Source organism: Stylophora pistillata, chromosome 9 (genome assembly GCF_964205215.1).
Source record: "Stylophora pistillata chromosome 9, jaStyPist1.2, whole genome shotgun sequence".
NCBI lineage: Eukaryota > Metazoa > Cnidaria > Anthozoa > Scleractinia > Pocilloporidae > Stylophora > Stylophora pistillata.
The window spans coordinates 3,870,001-3,883,833 of record NC_142527.1 but is presented as its reverse complement, the minus strand read 5'-3'; the positions used below and the strand labels follow the sequence as shown (position 1 = coordinate 3,883,833).

The following is a 13,833-nucleotide window of genomic DNA, read 5'->3' as shown; positions in this document are numbered from 1 at the left end:
GGCACACAATGGTGTGAGAATTCTACTAATATTTCACAACTCTTTTATTACTAAGATCAAAATATAAATTCTCTGTACTGTCTGTCAAATAGTACGTATTATTTTAGCTCTGAGAATTTAGTGTTCAATCAAACAATATCCCTTTGGTGATATTTTGCATTCTTCTCATCACTTTTTTGTTTGAAAATGTAGTTACGTTGTAAGGAGAAATTTCTTTCTGATCATTGTAAGGAGAAATATCTTTTTGACTACGGCTCCTGGAAGCCTATAGACTTATTCGATTACCCACTGTGAAGTTATTCCCCACGCTTTTGTTCGAGAACCTGATTTGAAATGGGATGGGGAATTAAAACCTGCCAACCGGAAAAAGATATTTTGACCGAATGGCTTTTTGGTTCTAGATTTCTAAGATTGTTCTCAAACAATGCAGGTTGCCACGCATGGTAAGGAAGGTAAAAGGGAGAGGTACTTCGCAGATGATGATAATTATGACCTGAAAGAAATGGTGAGAAGAGAGAAAACGAACTCTGGGCGAAATGATCCCATGATGGCAAAAATGTTCAAGGTAATCAAAGGCACGCAATGCTTGCTTATTTTTTCGCGGCCTAAAAAATAAAACAAAAGCGGTCAAATGTGTACCTTGCGCTCAGATCGCAGGGCTTCTGGTGAGTGCTTGTCAAGGTTACAAAAACTGGGGCGGTACTGTCGTTTGTGAGTCGAGGGTAACGAATTTCACTGTTTGTATTAGTAATCCATTTATGCCTCTTATTAGTGGCCTGCTATCGCCAACGTACATCCGGTTGTCACTTTTCTCCTCGCGAACGAAAAGAAGCGACAATCGGAGATTAAACTGCGTTGTTAGACTACAACGTCAAGTTCAGAGTGCGTAGCTTAGGTTTTTTTTTTCAGCCCAAGAGGAGCCCACCCCAGAAAGAAAAACGGGGTTTACCTGCCCATATCTTTACGACAGGGAAACGCGAAAAATAATGCTTTCAAAGAAGGCGAGTTGAAAACCGTCAAGTGTTTTTTGTTATTACTGTATTATCAACTTGTTCAAAGAGAAAAATATGGCCTTAAGTGAGGTACCTTCCATACAATGTACTGTTCGCAGACCGAATTTGAAATCAAGTTTTAAAGATAAATGGCACATTCCCTTGGCATAGTTGGGTTCAGGACTTAGATGAAGGGTGGAGGGCATATTTATAAAACTGATTGTAAACCGTTCCTATCTGCAGGCAAGCGCAAAATTCTCAGATGACTTCGACATAGACGATCATTTTGTGTCATCTGCTGCACAAGAGAGATCTGCGGCCGAAATGGAACAACGAGAAAAGCAGAGAGCAATCAAAGGTTAGTAAAGCTTTGATTAACTCAGCGACAGAAAATATCGTTCCAATTGCAGGAATAACATGCCACTTCCTCCATTTTCTATGTAAAAGTCTTAAATGATCCCGGACTGGCGATATCAAATTTTACTGATAAAACTCAGCTGTATAACAGACCTACTTATTGTAGCTATTGATAGAATGAAAGCGCTTGTGTTTGAGCCACGTGACCCTCGGCCGCAGCCTATCCCGGTTTCCATAGCAGGAAGCGACTATGAGTATCGCTACTCCCCCCCTGGATTAGATGCTCGTCAATCCCAAGATTAGAGAGATTTAGCTGCACGTGACCACATGACCTCGGTTTTCCTGCCATTTTTTCACGTTTTCCAGTTGCAATTTTCCGTTTCTACGTGAGAGTAACCTGTTTCGAGTTTGCCGTGTAGTTAAGACTTTCTTACCTTTTTCTCGCGCTCCGTGAAGGTTAATTGCCGGGAAAAGTGCGACAAAACTGTTTCCTGTAAGTCATACAAGGGCAGATGAAGTTTCATTATGAAAATCCTTCAAATGCTGCGCTCTTCTTCATCAGACAGCCACAAGAACTCACTTTAACCCACGAGACGGCTTCCAGTCCATTCCGCAGTGACGTGAGCTCACGCAAAGCTAAAGCAACAAGGTTCTCGCTATTTTACGTGAAACGTGAAAGGACAAGCTGACGTTTGCGGCTTTTTCACCTAAACGCAGGGCTAAATCTCTCTATAATCACCCAGCATTTCATCAGATTATCCTGACAATTCACCAGTACCCATTTCTACTCCTGAGTGGAGAGAGAGAAAGGCACTGTGAGAGTAAAGTGTTTTGACCGAGAATACAACACAATGACTTAGCCAGCTCTTGAACCCAGACCTCTCGACCAGGAGTTCAGCGCATTGACCATCATTAGGCCACTGCGTCACCCATTTATGGTGAAAATGAATTCGATTTGTTTTGCTCTGTATCAATCTCTTTCAGAGCATAGACAGTTGGCTGCTCAACTTGCACAATGTCGCTTCTGTTTTGAGAACCCTGACATCGCCAAACATCTCATCATTGCTATTGGACTCAAGGTAGGGTGAGCTGTGTATTATTTAGGCTTAACCCTAACATCATTGCCCATATTCTCCCTACTCTTTTTACATATTTCCTTTGGTATCGTCAAGGAGAATTGGTTTGACAATCGAAAGCTGTTTGGGTGTGGGATCTTTTCCTACATTCTCCTGATCTTAATGAATGACTCAGCAGCATTACTGTGAGGAGAAAGTCGATACTGGTCACTTTAAGGGTTTAAAAGGTTAAGGTGGGGTGTATTGCGCATGTGCAGTTTAGCATTAAGTGCCAACTGTGGGCAATGTTTAAGAATCAGAATCAGTCCGGCATCGATTATGAAGAACAAAAACAAAATAGAAAACCGAGAAGGAACCGACGAGGAGTCCATTGTGATAACCGTTAGTCCACCTCGCTTTTCACGGGGCTCAATTTCCGCCGTTTCTCGAGTCTGGTCTTCGATACTTCCCACGACTGTGGGGGGCGGGGGGGGGGGGTGTCCACGGGCTCACTCCACAAACAGCAGCTGGTAATCAAGTCTACTGTTCATGTTGTCTCAAATAAAGTGTGTATTTTCTAGGTTTATCTGGCGCTTCCTTTGCACGAGTCTCTCACAGAAGGTCATTGTCTTATCATCCCTATGCAACACTGTTCTGCGGCTACCATGCTGGACGAGGACGTTTGGAGTGAAATTCAGGTTTGTTTTTGAAACAGTTGAATCTTTTGGGATATTTAGAATTTTCAATCTTTTCTCGGATTGACATTATTCGTTTCTTTTTGGTGTTCAACGCCTTTGCTATCTCCACACAGATTTACAAAAAAGGCCTCACCAAGATGTTTGAAGAAAAGGTAAGTAAATATTAAGCTACCCTGTGACAAAGCCGTAAGCCTCCGAGATCTCGATATCAATTCTCCCTTCTGTCTCCTGTACGTTTTTTCTAACTTAAGCTATGAGAATTTTATTTTAAATCGAACATTTTCCCCTTGTAGATAAATTTCTTGTTTCTCATCACCTCTCTGGTCCATATTGTAGTGATGTTTTAAGGAGAAATGACTTGTTAGTCACTGTTGAGAGGGAAGGGGTCATCCTAGATAAGGAGGGTGCAACTGCTTTTGGCGATTTTATGTTTGTTTGTTTGTTTATTTATACCCCTTGCAGAAGATCTGAATTATAGTTATAGTCAGCAAATTGGATACATGGAAGTAAGCTTACAAAATACAATAATAAGTAATGGATTTTTATACATTTTGATTTAAATAAGTGGCAAACTTGTTCGTTACAAACTTTCTAAAACGGTCAGTTTTTGTGCTTTTCACATAACTAGTGGAAGAAGACCTGAGATTGTGCTTGTTACTTGGTTGAGCGAGGCGGCTTTTGACAATATTGAAAACAGGGTTAGACGTTTATCAATCTATTGGAGAGCTATTTAGCCTTCTGAACGAAAGTTTAGTTTTCAGGACAAAAAAATCTGCGGCAAGCGCTGAGGAAAAGTATTCTCAATGTTCGGCTGCCTGTGAGTCATGAAAACGTTGTGCCCAGGCTCCCTGTTTATCGTGGATCACTGACGAAATGTTTTATTCTCCTTAAGTGTGCGTCTGACTTTGAATTGGCACCGTTGGGAGAAGTTAATAGTCATCCTTATTTTACGCAGGAGGAGGACGTGGTTTTCTTAGAAACACACAAACAGTTACGGAAGCAGCATCACATGATCATCGAATGCATTCCCCTCCCTAAAGAAATCGGAGATATGTCTCCCATTTATTTCAAGGTGGGTCCGCACGTGTAACGCCTACTAAACCTGGTAATTAAAAGAAACTGTCCAATTCTTCAATATACTTTCGACCACGTTTTTGGAAATCAATCGCACAATTTTTGTTTTCGAAGATTGATCTTCATCGCTTAAACATAACTCGAAAGCTCAAATGCTTAATGTTGAATCAAGGACTCTAAAAAGAGAGAGCGTATTTCCTTGATGATTGGACCGTTTCGAAACACTGCAATAAGCGACGTTACTAGTCATGGCCCTCGTGCACAAGGCTCCACTGTTACAACAAATTGACACGTGACCACCTACAAAATCGATCTTTTTGCGCATGTCTGATGATTGGCCGCTGTGTCAGGCTTTAATTCGTGATCTAACGTACGATTATGAGCCTGGAGTCACTTGGAAAACCAGCGTTTACGACCATTACGAAAAAGTACTGAAGTAAAAGCACGGATTTGCTACTAATAGAGATAGGTTCACGTTGTCAACCTCGTTTACTGAACTTCATTTATTTTCCTTCAAATAGAAAGCCATATTAGAGTCAGACACAGAATGGGCACAAAACGTGAAATTGGTGGACACAAGGAAAAAAGCGCTGCGTGCGTCAGTTCCAAAGGGTCTCCCGTATTTCAGCGTCGAGTTCGGACTGGATGGGGGATTTGCACACGTCATTGAGGATGAAACGCTGTTTCCTTTATATTTCGGCAAAGAAATTATTGGGGGTATGCTCGACCTTGAGCCCCAAAGATGGAGAAATCCACGGCGTGAAAATTTTGAGCATCACAAAAGAAAAGTGCTGCAGTTTGCAGACTGGTGGAAACCTTATGACTGGACACGAAAGATAGAAAGAAATTGAAAGATGTCGCCAAGAATGTTGGTTCATAGCCGGGTTCAAGTGTACTTTCCAGAATGACGTAGTCCCGTGAGTAGGATATGAGGGCAGTCGTATCCGCCCTTTTACCACAAAGCTTGGTGGTAGGAGCTAAAAGATTTTTAGTGAAGTGTTTCCAGCCCAAATCCAAAGTAAACACCACAGCCAGTTTTAGAGGAATGTTTCTGAAGGAACCAGTAGAAACTCAAAGTGAAAACAAGTTGGCTGGCTAAAGCGCGGGAAAACGCCATGCCTTGGTTTCAGATTTGCACCTGAGTGGTGAAAAGGATGGCGCGAGTTTCATAAACCAATCACAGACCACTGCAACAGACAAGGCGCTCTTTAAATGCGCCAAGTTAACAGTGCGCAGTGGATTACGAAACATGACAGCATAGGGGAACGTGACTCGGACACTTTAAAAATTAAACCAGGACAGGAAGAGTTACTTTATTTATTGCCCAGTACATCGACTCTTATCGTAAAAAAATGAATCTCCCGAAGTGGAATTGTAATCAGAGTCCAAACAACGTGAAATAGACATTTTTTTAAACTCAATAGAGATAATAAAACGCTTAACAGTATTGAAATTGGCTGTTTAGTTTCCTGCATAAAAAAATGTAACATGAAGCGATGATCTCAATCCTATTTCTACTCCGCTGGCTGAGGGCAACGCAGCCTCAGCGATTGAAGTTTTCATGTATCGTTCATTATGTGCTTATCGGTTTTAAATCTTTTCGATTATATAAAACTTGACGTATTTTTCCCGTTACAGAAGTTAATTACATTGTAAAGTAACGAAAGGAGAGAAAATTTTAGAGCGAGAATGTTAAAGACAGCGAATCGACAAACACATGAAGTTCATTGAGAGCGCTTTTGATATCTTGCTTTGAGATAATCTCATATAGAGAATGACTGTCCCTTAACATTTCAATTTCTATAATTCTTTCACGGAAAGCTGTGACGCTTTAAAATAACTTAGGGATTGTATTAATTTTTTTTTTGGAGAGGAAACTCAACAAATGGCAATTTTCGAATTTGTCATCACATTCCATTGTACGCCGGTCCCCCGCCCCCCTCGGGAACCACCCAGTTGATATTCTGGCTGGGGTCCTTAATGTCACATGTCTTGCAGTGAACACAGTTCTGGGCGTTGATTTGCAACCTCATTCCATCTCCTTCCTCCTTGGGGACATATTCATACACCCCCGCGGGGCAAAATCTCTGCTCGGGTCCGTCGTAAATCGCCAGGTTCCTATTGACGGGTACAGAGTCATCACGAAGGGTTAAATGCGCCGGTTGATCCCCCTCGTGGTTTGTTCCGCTAAGAGCAACAGATGACAGCAAATCAAAGGTTACTTCTCCGTCAGGTTTGGGGTACTCGATCGCTTTACATTCTTTGGCGGGTTTTAAGTATTCCGCATCAGGTTTGCTGTTTTTCAATGTCCATGGCTCCTTGCCGCGAAATATGTAATAGAAAATACCCGTGTACAACATAGTGCCATATAGACCCAAGGGGCTGTGGAAAGAGGGCCTTATGTTGCGTACGCTCTCGAGTTCTTTCCAGACCCAGCTCTCCCGCAGCCGTGACTCGTATGAATCCAAGAGAAGACCTGCCACAGAAGAAATGAAAGGCGCACGTAAATATTATGCGACCTTAGAAGATTGCAGTGAAAGGGGGTTATTAGTGAGATATTGGGACTGAAAGGGATCCAATGAGATATTCTCCCAACTGACTGCCTACATTTCCTTGTACATTACACATGAGAATTCCATTTACAATCAAGATTACAAGCACTCTGTGGCTTACTTGCTTCTCTGTTCTAACAACCTGTTTGCAAAATAATGTATTGGAATTGTGGTGAGAAATTACAAGTTGATCACTTTTAAGAGTTCAAGGAATAACACGGTTGGACATTTATACATGTTTTGTCCCATCAAATAGGCCTCTTGACAGGTCAAAACTAGTCCATAGCCTGACAAATTACTTCCTTATCAACAAAAATTATTCACAGGTTTGTTTCATGTTACAACAAAACGTTTTTTTATCTTAATTTTCAATCAATTTTTCATTCTATGATAATATCCAATTTTCAATCACCTTTCAATCAATCAAACTTTACTTATTTTGAAGAGAGGGAATTTAGGACCAATACCTTGTGTATCACAAGAATAATTTTCATCAGTTATTGCTTCAAATGCACATTCGGCTGCAAGCATCCCAGACTTCATTGCAGTATGGGTTCCCTTGATCTTTGGAACATTCATGAATCCAGGACTACAGCCAACAAGAAGGCCACCAGGGAAGGCCAGCTTGGGTATACACTGACAAAACAAACGAAGATGATTTACTACTGAAAACAGAATACATGAGATACCACAAGGTTGTTGGGAAATTCCAAGGTTGACAAAAATGTTCCAACCTGAAAGCCACCTTCATTGAGTGCCCTTGCACCATAAGCTATCCGTTTACCTCCTTCAAATGTTGGCTTTACCGAGGGATGAAGCTTGAAACGCTAAAATGCAACACATAATCATTTAGTAGGATCAATTAACCAAGAACTGAAGGATGTTTACTCTGAACACAAAGCTGCAAAACAAAAACTTGCACAAAACTTAGAACACCACCGAGCCATTCTTAAATTCGTGCTTTCACCATGTGTGTATGCATACTTGATCAGAACTAAGCATTAAAAGTAACAGTTAGACTCACAATGTAAAAAGGTTGGTGTATTTTACCCTTTTCACTCTAACATCAGTATTTCACATCCTCCATACTGTTCTCTGTACATTTCCTAAGGTGCTGACAGCACAAACAAACTTTCCTAGTTTAAGATACATGCTTAAAAGTAAAACAACAAAATCTTTATAGTACAAGTCACCTGAAATTCTTTGAAAGGGTACAAATAGGGATTGCTGTAGTCTAACCCAACCTAAACCAGAAGAAAAAAATGTCATGTTGTAAAAAGACATTGGAAACCAAAAATTTACCATTATAGTGGTAGACCTTGACATACAAAAGCGAGAAAGACATACAGACCCAGAATGCCACTGTTTGCAATTGGTATCTTTTTACCATCCACTTACCACAAAACCAACAGCAACCAGGGGTGTGTCCTCATCAAGGTGATACAAAAATGAACCTCCATATGTAGTTTTATCCTGTAAGAGTAAAAATAAAAATAATTCCTATTAACTCTTTTGGATGTACCCTGGGTCTTTGAGTTTTACTAAAAATCACATTCAGGTGTGCATCACACAATTCAGATTACAACTGACAAGTTAAGTAATATTTCAATCAAAACATACCAAGGGCCAGCCAACAGTGTGCTCTACTCTTCCAGGATGGTGTTTCTCAGGTGCTACTTCCCAAAGCTACACGAAAACAACCTTGCATTAGAAACTATATAGGTTCTGGCTTTGACTTAGGGTTAACATTGAAAAAGTCAGCTCTAGAAATTCTTTATGGTGGCCAGTGTCCATTATCAACTCAGTTGATAAAATCAAATGATCTTGTTATGCCATAGCCAATGTAGCACCACAGTTTGTCTAGATACTTGCCCCCTTTACAAGTGTTCTGGGTCTCTACAAACTGAGCTAAAATCACTAACTTGATTATTCAATGGAAGTTGATAAGGGTTGATAAACTACCGCAAATTTTCAGAAGCTAACATTTTTAGCCTTTCACTGGGGCAAAGCGCTGCAAGGTTAATGATCACACTGTCAGATATCAACTTTCCAAAATTCACTTTGACTATTTATTTACTGTTGAAAGCTTTTAGTTGATAATCAACTGAGTGTGTTGCTTGCTTTCCGGTAAACCACATCAGTTCCTTTGGAAACAATTGGCTTTGATCATGCAAGCATAAAATATTTAACACTTAAATTCTCTGGGATGATTGACATGTGACTTCTCCCTACAATATCCACACATTAGCCTGCAAACAGGTAATGAGAATGCTCAAACTCATCTGGTAAAACTTATCTGAATCTAATACCAAACACTTGTAAGAGGGGTGAGTTAAAAATCAGATCTTAGGAACTCAAGGGTTACCACTAGCCAGAAATGCTTGCCAAAATATACAGACCTGAAGTGACACACCAGAAAATCATGAGACCAATAAAGAAACATAACAATTATGAAATCATTACTTTAACCACAAGTCAAGAATTACCTCTTTGAGCCCAATGGCATATGTTTGTGGATCACAGTTTTCCCGCAGGTCGAACTTCTTGTACAAGTTCTTAGCAAGGTGGCCATGACATCCCTCACCAAATATGGTAACTTTCGCATGGAGTTCCATGCCTCGTTCAAATGTAGGCTGTGACAGAATGCAAATACCATCATCAATTCTAAAATTCATCTAATATTCTCCATACAATTTTTAAGAGGAAATGTATAGCAGACAGTAAAGAGAATTTGCATAAGATATTGGGAGCAAAAGGGTTAGCAGCAAAGTTTAAGGTAAATAATTATATCATTTCTGGAGCCTACTGGTACTTTTCCTCAAAGATATAAACAGGCCAGCCTCAGATCACTGATATCAATGGCCACCAAGCCTTATCCTTCTATCTTCAACCTTGCTAAGCCTTGGTACATTTACATAAAGTTATCTTTTACACAGAGGATTTGTATCATATTTAATCACTTTGTCCAGAGTATGGTGAGGGTCGCACAACAGAGCGAGGCTCCAAATTAATTGCGCCCAATATCCCACCCATCCCACCCCAGAGGAGGACATCCATCACACAGTAATCTCGTGTGTGGGAAATTAACGTCTCCTGCCCCAACCCAGCAGAAGAGGGGACCTCCATTTATTCATCCCTATCCGAGAAGACTAGAATATCTAAACATTTCTTGATGTTATGGAAAGGCAGCAAATTCTTCTCAATTATTTTAAGACCGAGTGTTGGTCCAGCCGGGGATTGAACCCTCAACCTCCCGCATAACAGTCCAGTGCTCTATCCATTGAGCTAACCGGGAGCCGGTTAAACCAGAAAAATAGCAAAATGTTGCAATGTGCAGATTGAAATACTTGCTTACCTTAGGAGCACCATCTTTCTGGATACCAACATCATTTGTAGCAATTCCCTTGATGCTGCCATCATCATGGTATAACACCTAGCAATGGGTCAAGAGAGAAAAAAAAAAAAAAAGGAATTAGCTGATACTATCATTCTCTTCCCTGCATTAAGTTCAGGTTAAGTTAAGCTTAAATGTTGGGTTTTATACCCTACAACCCATTAACTCCCTGACATGATAAACATTGAACTTCTCCCTTTAATATCTGTACCTTATCTAGCAAACAAGTAATGAGAAATTGTCCAGAAGAGATTGTTATCATAATCTAATCCCAAATTCTTGTAACCAATTTACAGGGAAATGTGGAGCATCTAGAGGGGAGAATTAACAATCAGATCTGGGAAGTTAAAGGTCAAGCCAGAGATTTTCTTCTCTATCTATGGTATGTCCCCAACCCTTAAAAAAGCTAATGCAAGGAGATTCTTATTCAGTCTAGGAGCACTTAAGTAAGAAAAACCAATTGAACTAATATCCTTCATCATTTTGGGTTTCAATTTAAAGTCAAAATGTATCTCCACAAAATATGTTCCAGATTCCTACTGTGAGTAACGACTCACTTCACTGGCAGCGTATCCAGGGTATATTTCCACTCCTAGTGCTTCTGCCTGCTCACCTAGCCAACGAACAACATTCCCGAGACGTACAATGTAGTTACCATGGTTATGCATGGGCAGTCCTGATAAAATATGAAAGAAAAAATCCAAGGGTCAAGTAGCTGTTATCATCTCTGTTAAATGTAATGAAGCTAATTGTACTTTAGTCGCGGTTAAAACCAAGCATTGTCAATAGTATGGTGTTGGTGTAGGTGTTGGAATAGGGGGGGGGGGGAGGGGGCTCCAGGGTGGTTTTCAGTGTCATTACCATGCTCTCATGCTCAAATTTGCCTTTGCTACATTACCTACTTTTGTTTCCCTCACTTCCTTCCATTTTATGCTACAAATATACAATCCAAACACAAGTGTGTCAGTGTTCTTTATTAGACAAGTGTCTGTGTCTGGAGATGAGCTGCAGCTTGGTTACCATGGTGTCTGCTGTTACTTAAAAAAAAAAAAAAACACCTATTCTTCCATGCTATCAGCCAAGTGTTTTTAAATGTCGCTTGTTTAATAGTGCCTCCTACTTTGGTTCCAATCATTCACACATGTACCTCACCTGGTAATATAGGGACAGGAATTCTTCCAGTCTCTGTGAGTATTGCAAATTTATCCTCCTTTACGAGTGTATTGAGAGGTGCCTAGTAAAGCAAAAAGCAATTAGTACAGGTAATCACATGATTTCGAGTGCAATTTGGAATAAATAAGCACGAGTAAATTTTTTCAAAGACCAACAAAATTGCATGAGCCCGTAGGGCGAGTGCAATTTGTGGTCTTTGAAAAAATTTACCAAGTGCCTATTTATTCCAAATTACATGAGAAAATCATGTGATTATCTATTAATAATATACATGAAAAAATACGAGGTCGCTTCTCCTAACTACGTAGAAGAAAAGCGCGTGCATCAGGTGCAAAAATAATTTATTCAAACCCTGCAAGTTACATTGACCTTGACTTTGACCTTGACATTGACCAATCATTCTGACCAATGAGAATGTCTGGTTTGTTCATTTCGTTGCACTGAATTAACCCTCTTTAGCACTGAATTAACTCTCTTCTGCACTGAATTAACTGAAAACTACATTCATCTTAACCAATCAGAACTGAGAAATTTTTTCTTATATATTATTAAGTAAAAAATAGAGCAAGGAAAAAAACAATTCCTATTCCAGATAGTTTAGTTTGATTTCAAACTTGAGCAGGAACCTTTGTAAGATAAAAAGTTATATGTTATCAGAAGTTTGACTACTTGGTAAAATTATATAAAAATGACAATGATCTCATAGTAAAAAACAGATTGGACAGATTGCATAACAAGATTGTTAAAATATTTGCAGGGCTCAAAATTAACGGTAACCTGTTAACCAATGGTTAATAATTTTCAACGTTTGGTTACTAAAAATGTGTCTTGGAACTAACCCGACATGGTTAGTAAAAATTTCTAACATATTTAAACATTGGTAGACCTCAGGACAAAGAGCACGTAGACCCAACTCTCAGAGGAATACTTAGAATACTCAAGTTGTTTAATCAACTTAAACTCTTTTTAGAGAATGTGCTGTAGATGTACTGTTCTTGACTAATCATGGTAAACAAGAGGGAAATAAAATAGGTGCATAATTGTCAACATTTTTAAGGTCACCATACAATTTCAAGTACTCTTTAATTTGTCCTAGTTGTTATTATCAAAATGTTCAATATTTGAGATATCATAACTTGTGAGCTTGGATACCAAACTTTATAATTTGGTTAGTAAAAAAGATGTCTACTAAACCAAAGGTTTAGTAATCCAAAAATTAAATTCGAGCCCTGATTTGCATGTCAGCTGAAATATCTAGATATGATATAATGTATTTTTTTGTTATAACTTTAGTTACTTCCACCAAACAGATAATGACAATAAACTAAGTAGCAAGATTTTTGTCCAAAAAGGAAAGGTGTTGCATACAGAAAGAATAGTTATAAGTTAGATGAGATCTTAGAAATATACCAGGGCTAACTTACCCCTTTGTCTTTCCAGTCTGGAATAAGTTCATTAAGTGCTCTTGGCTCTAGGCAGGCACCAGAGAGAGTATGGCCACCTGAAATGAGTGATTTTAATTAATGCTCCTCAATAAAGTCAAATATCAAAGATAAAATTGTGGAGTAACTGTGCAGTTCCTTCAACCAATTGGGCTTGAATGGTAGATGCATCAGAATCAACCTTTACCAGCTATAAGTATAATCGAAAGAAAATGCAAATTATCTCTCGTCTCCGGAGGGGTGGATAGGGGGTGTGAATGAGGGGGTGTCCCAGAATCCTGTCTGCCTTACTAATATATGTCGGACTAGACGATCATGGATGAACCAAAAAAAATATAATTCACACTCTTATCTAAGAGGAATCACAGAAATTCAAGTAGTAAGAACGTTCCGATTAAGCGTGCTGTTGATCTTCTGCTGGTAGCAAACGTGATTAAGACACCGGAAAAAGAGAAAAGAAAAATTTTAAAACTCACCGATTTCAGAAGCTTTCTCGACAAGACAAACTCTCAGTTCTTTTCCTGTTTCTTCTGCTAATTGCTTCAGTCTGATTGCTGCTGATAACCCCGCCGGACCTCCCCCAACTATAACTACATCGGCTTCGTCCGAAAATCTCTCCATGTCTACTTCTGCAAAAATCAAATGCACTCGCGTCTGACAAAGTAGGATCACAAGACGACGCTAAACTATGTCAAAGAGGAAAGCAATCGAATCAGCTGGTGAAGTTATGCTTTAAATATAAAAATTACAGTTATACCTTTCCATCTTGAATCAGTTTCTCGCGGTACGATCGTGTAATGAGTTGTTATTTTGGGTACAGCTTCACTTGAGCAAAGTCTGTTATGTAAGACCGGACGCAAGGCTGAAAGAAGAGAGAATGTGACGAACACTGTAAGATCAAGCGCAGTATAAAGAAAAATGAACGAACGACTTCGTACCTCTGTGCACGCCTTTACCAAGAATCAAGACACGATTATTCCACATGTGTGCGTTGTTTAATACGGGAGAACCAAAGTTCCAGAAAGTATAAAATGAAAGTCCATCGACGTAAACTAATACCAAACGAGACACGCAACAATCCAAAGGTCAAATTTTC

The 13,833-nt window shown here is 39.5% G+C and overlaps 2 protein-coding genes across 2 annotated transcripts in view; one reads left to right on the top strand and one right to left on the bottom strand.

The window, feature by feature from the left end:
* The window catches only part of LOC111328626 (pre-mRNA splicing factor CWF19L2), a 13,990-nt gene extending 8,367 nt beyond the window's left edge, over nt 1–5,623 (top strand). Inside the window, exons 13-19 of the mRNA XM_022933099.2 lie at nt 431–565; nt 1,236–1,350; nt 2,334–2,428; nt 2,986–3,102; nt 3,216–3,254; nt 4,058–4,174; nt 4,698–5,623. Coding sequence (XP_022788834.2) covers nt 431–565; nt 1,236–1,350; nt 2,334–2,428; nt 2,986–3,102; nt 3,216–3,254; nt 4,058–4,174; nt 4,698–5,027 — 948 coding nt within the window. The 3' untranslated portion in view covers nt 5,028–5,623. The remainder of the gene's footprint in view (nt 1–430; nt 566–1,235; nt 1,351–2,333; nt 2,429–2,985; nt 3,103–3,215; nt 3,255–4,057; nt 4,175–4,697) is intronic.
* LOC111328627 (electron transfer flavoprotein-ubiquinone oxidoreductase, mitochondrial) lies at nt 5,480–13,833 on the bottom strand. Its single transcript, XM_022933100.2, has 14 exons — nt 13,676–13,833; nt 13,495–13,599; nt 13,214–13,366; nt 12,720–12,796; nt 11,275–11,356; nt 10,680–10,798; nt 10,084–10,161; nt 9,215–9,361; nt 8,349–8,414; nt 8,127–8,201; nt 7,922–7,972; nt 7,463–7,555; nt 7,196–7,364; nt 5,480–6,652 (listed from the first exon to the last, which is right to left on the bottom strand). Exons 1-14 carry the CDS (start codon nt 13,719–13,721, stop codon nt 6,084–6,086), a joined length of 1,830 nt encoding a protein of 609 aa, XP_022788835.1. The 5' UTR covers nt 13,722–13,833; the 3' UTR covers nt 5,480–6,083.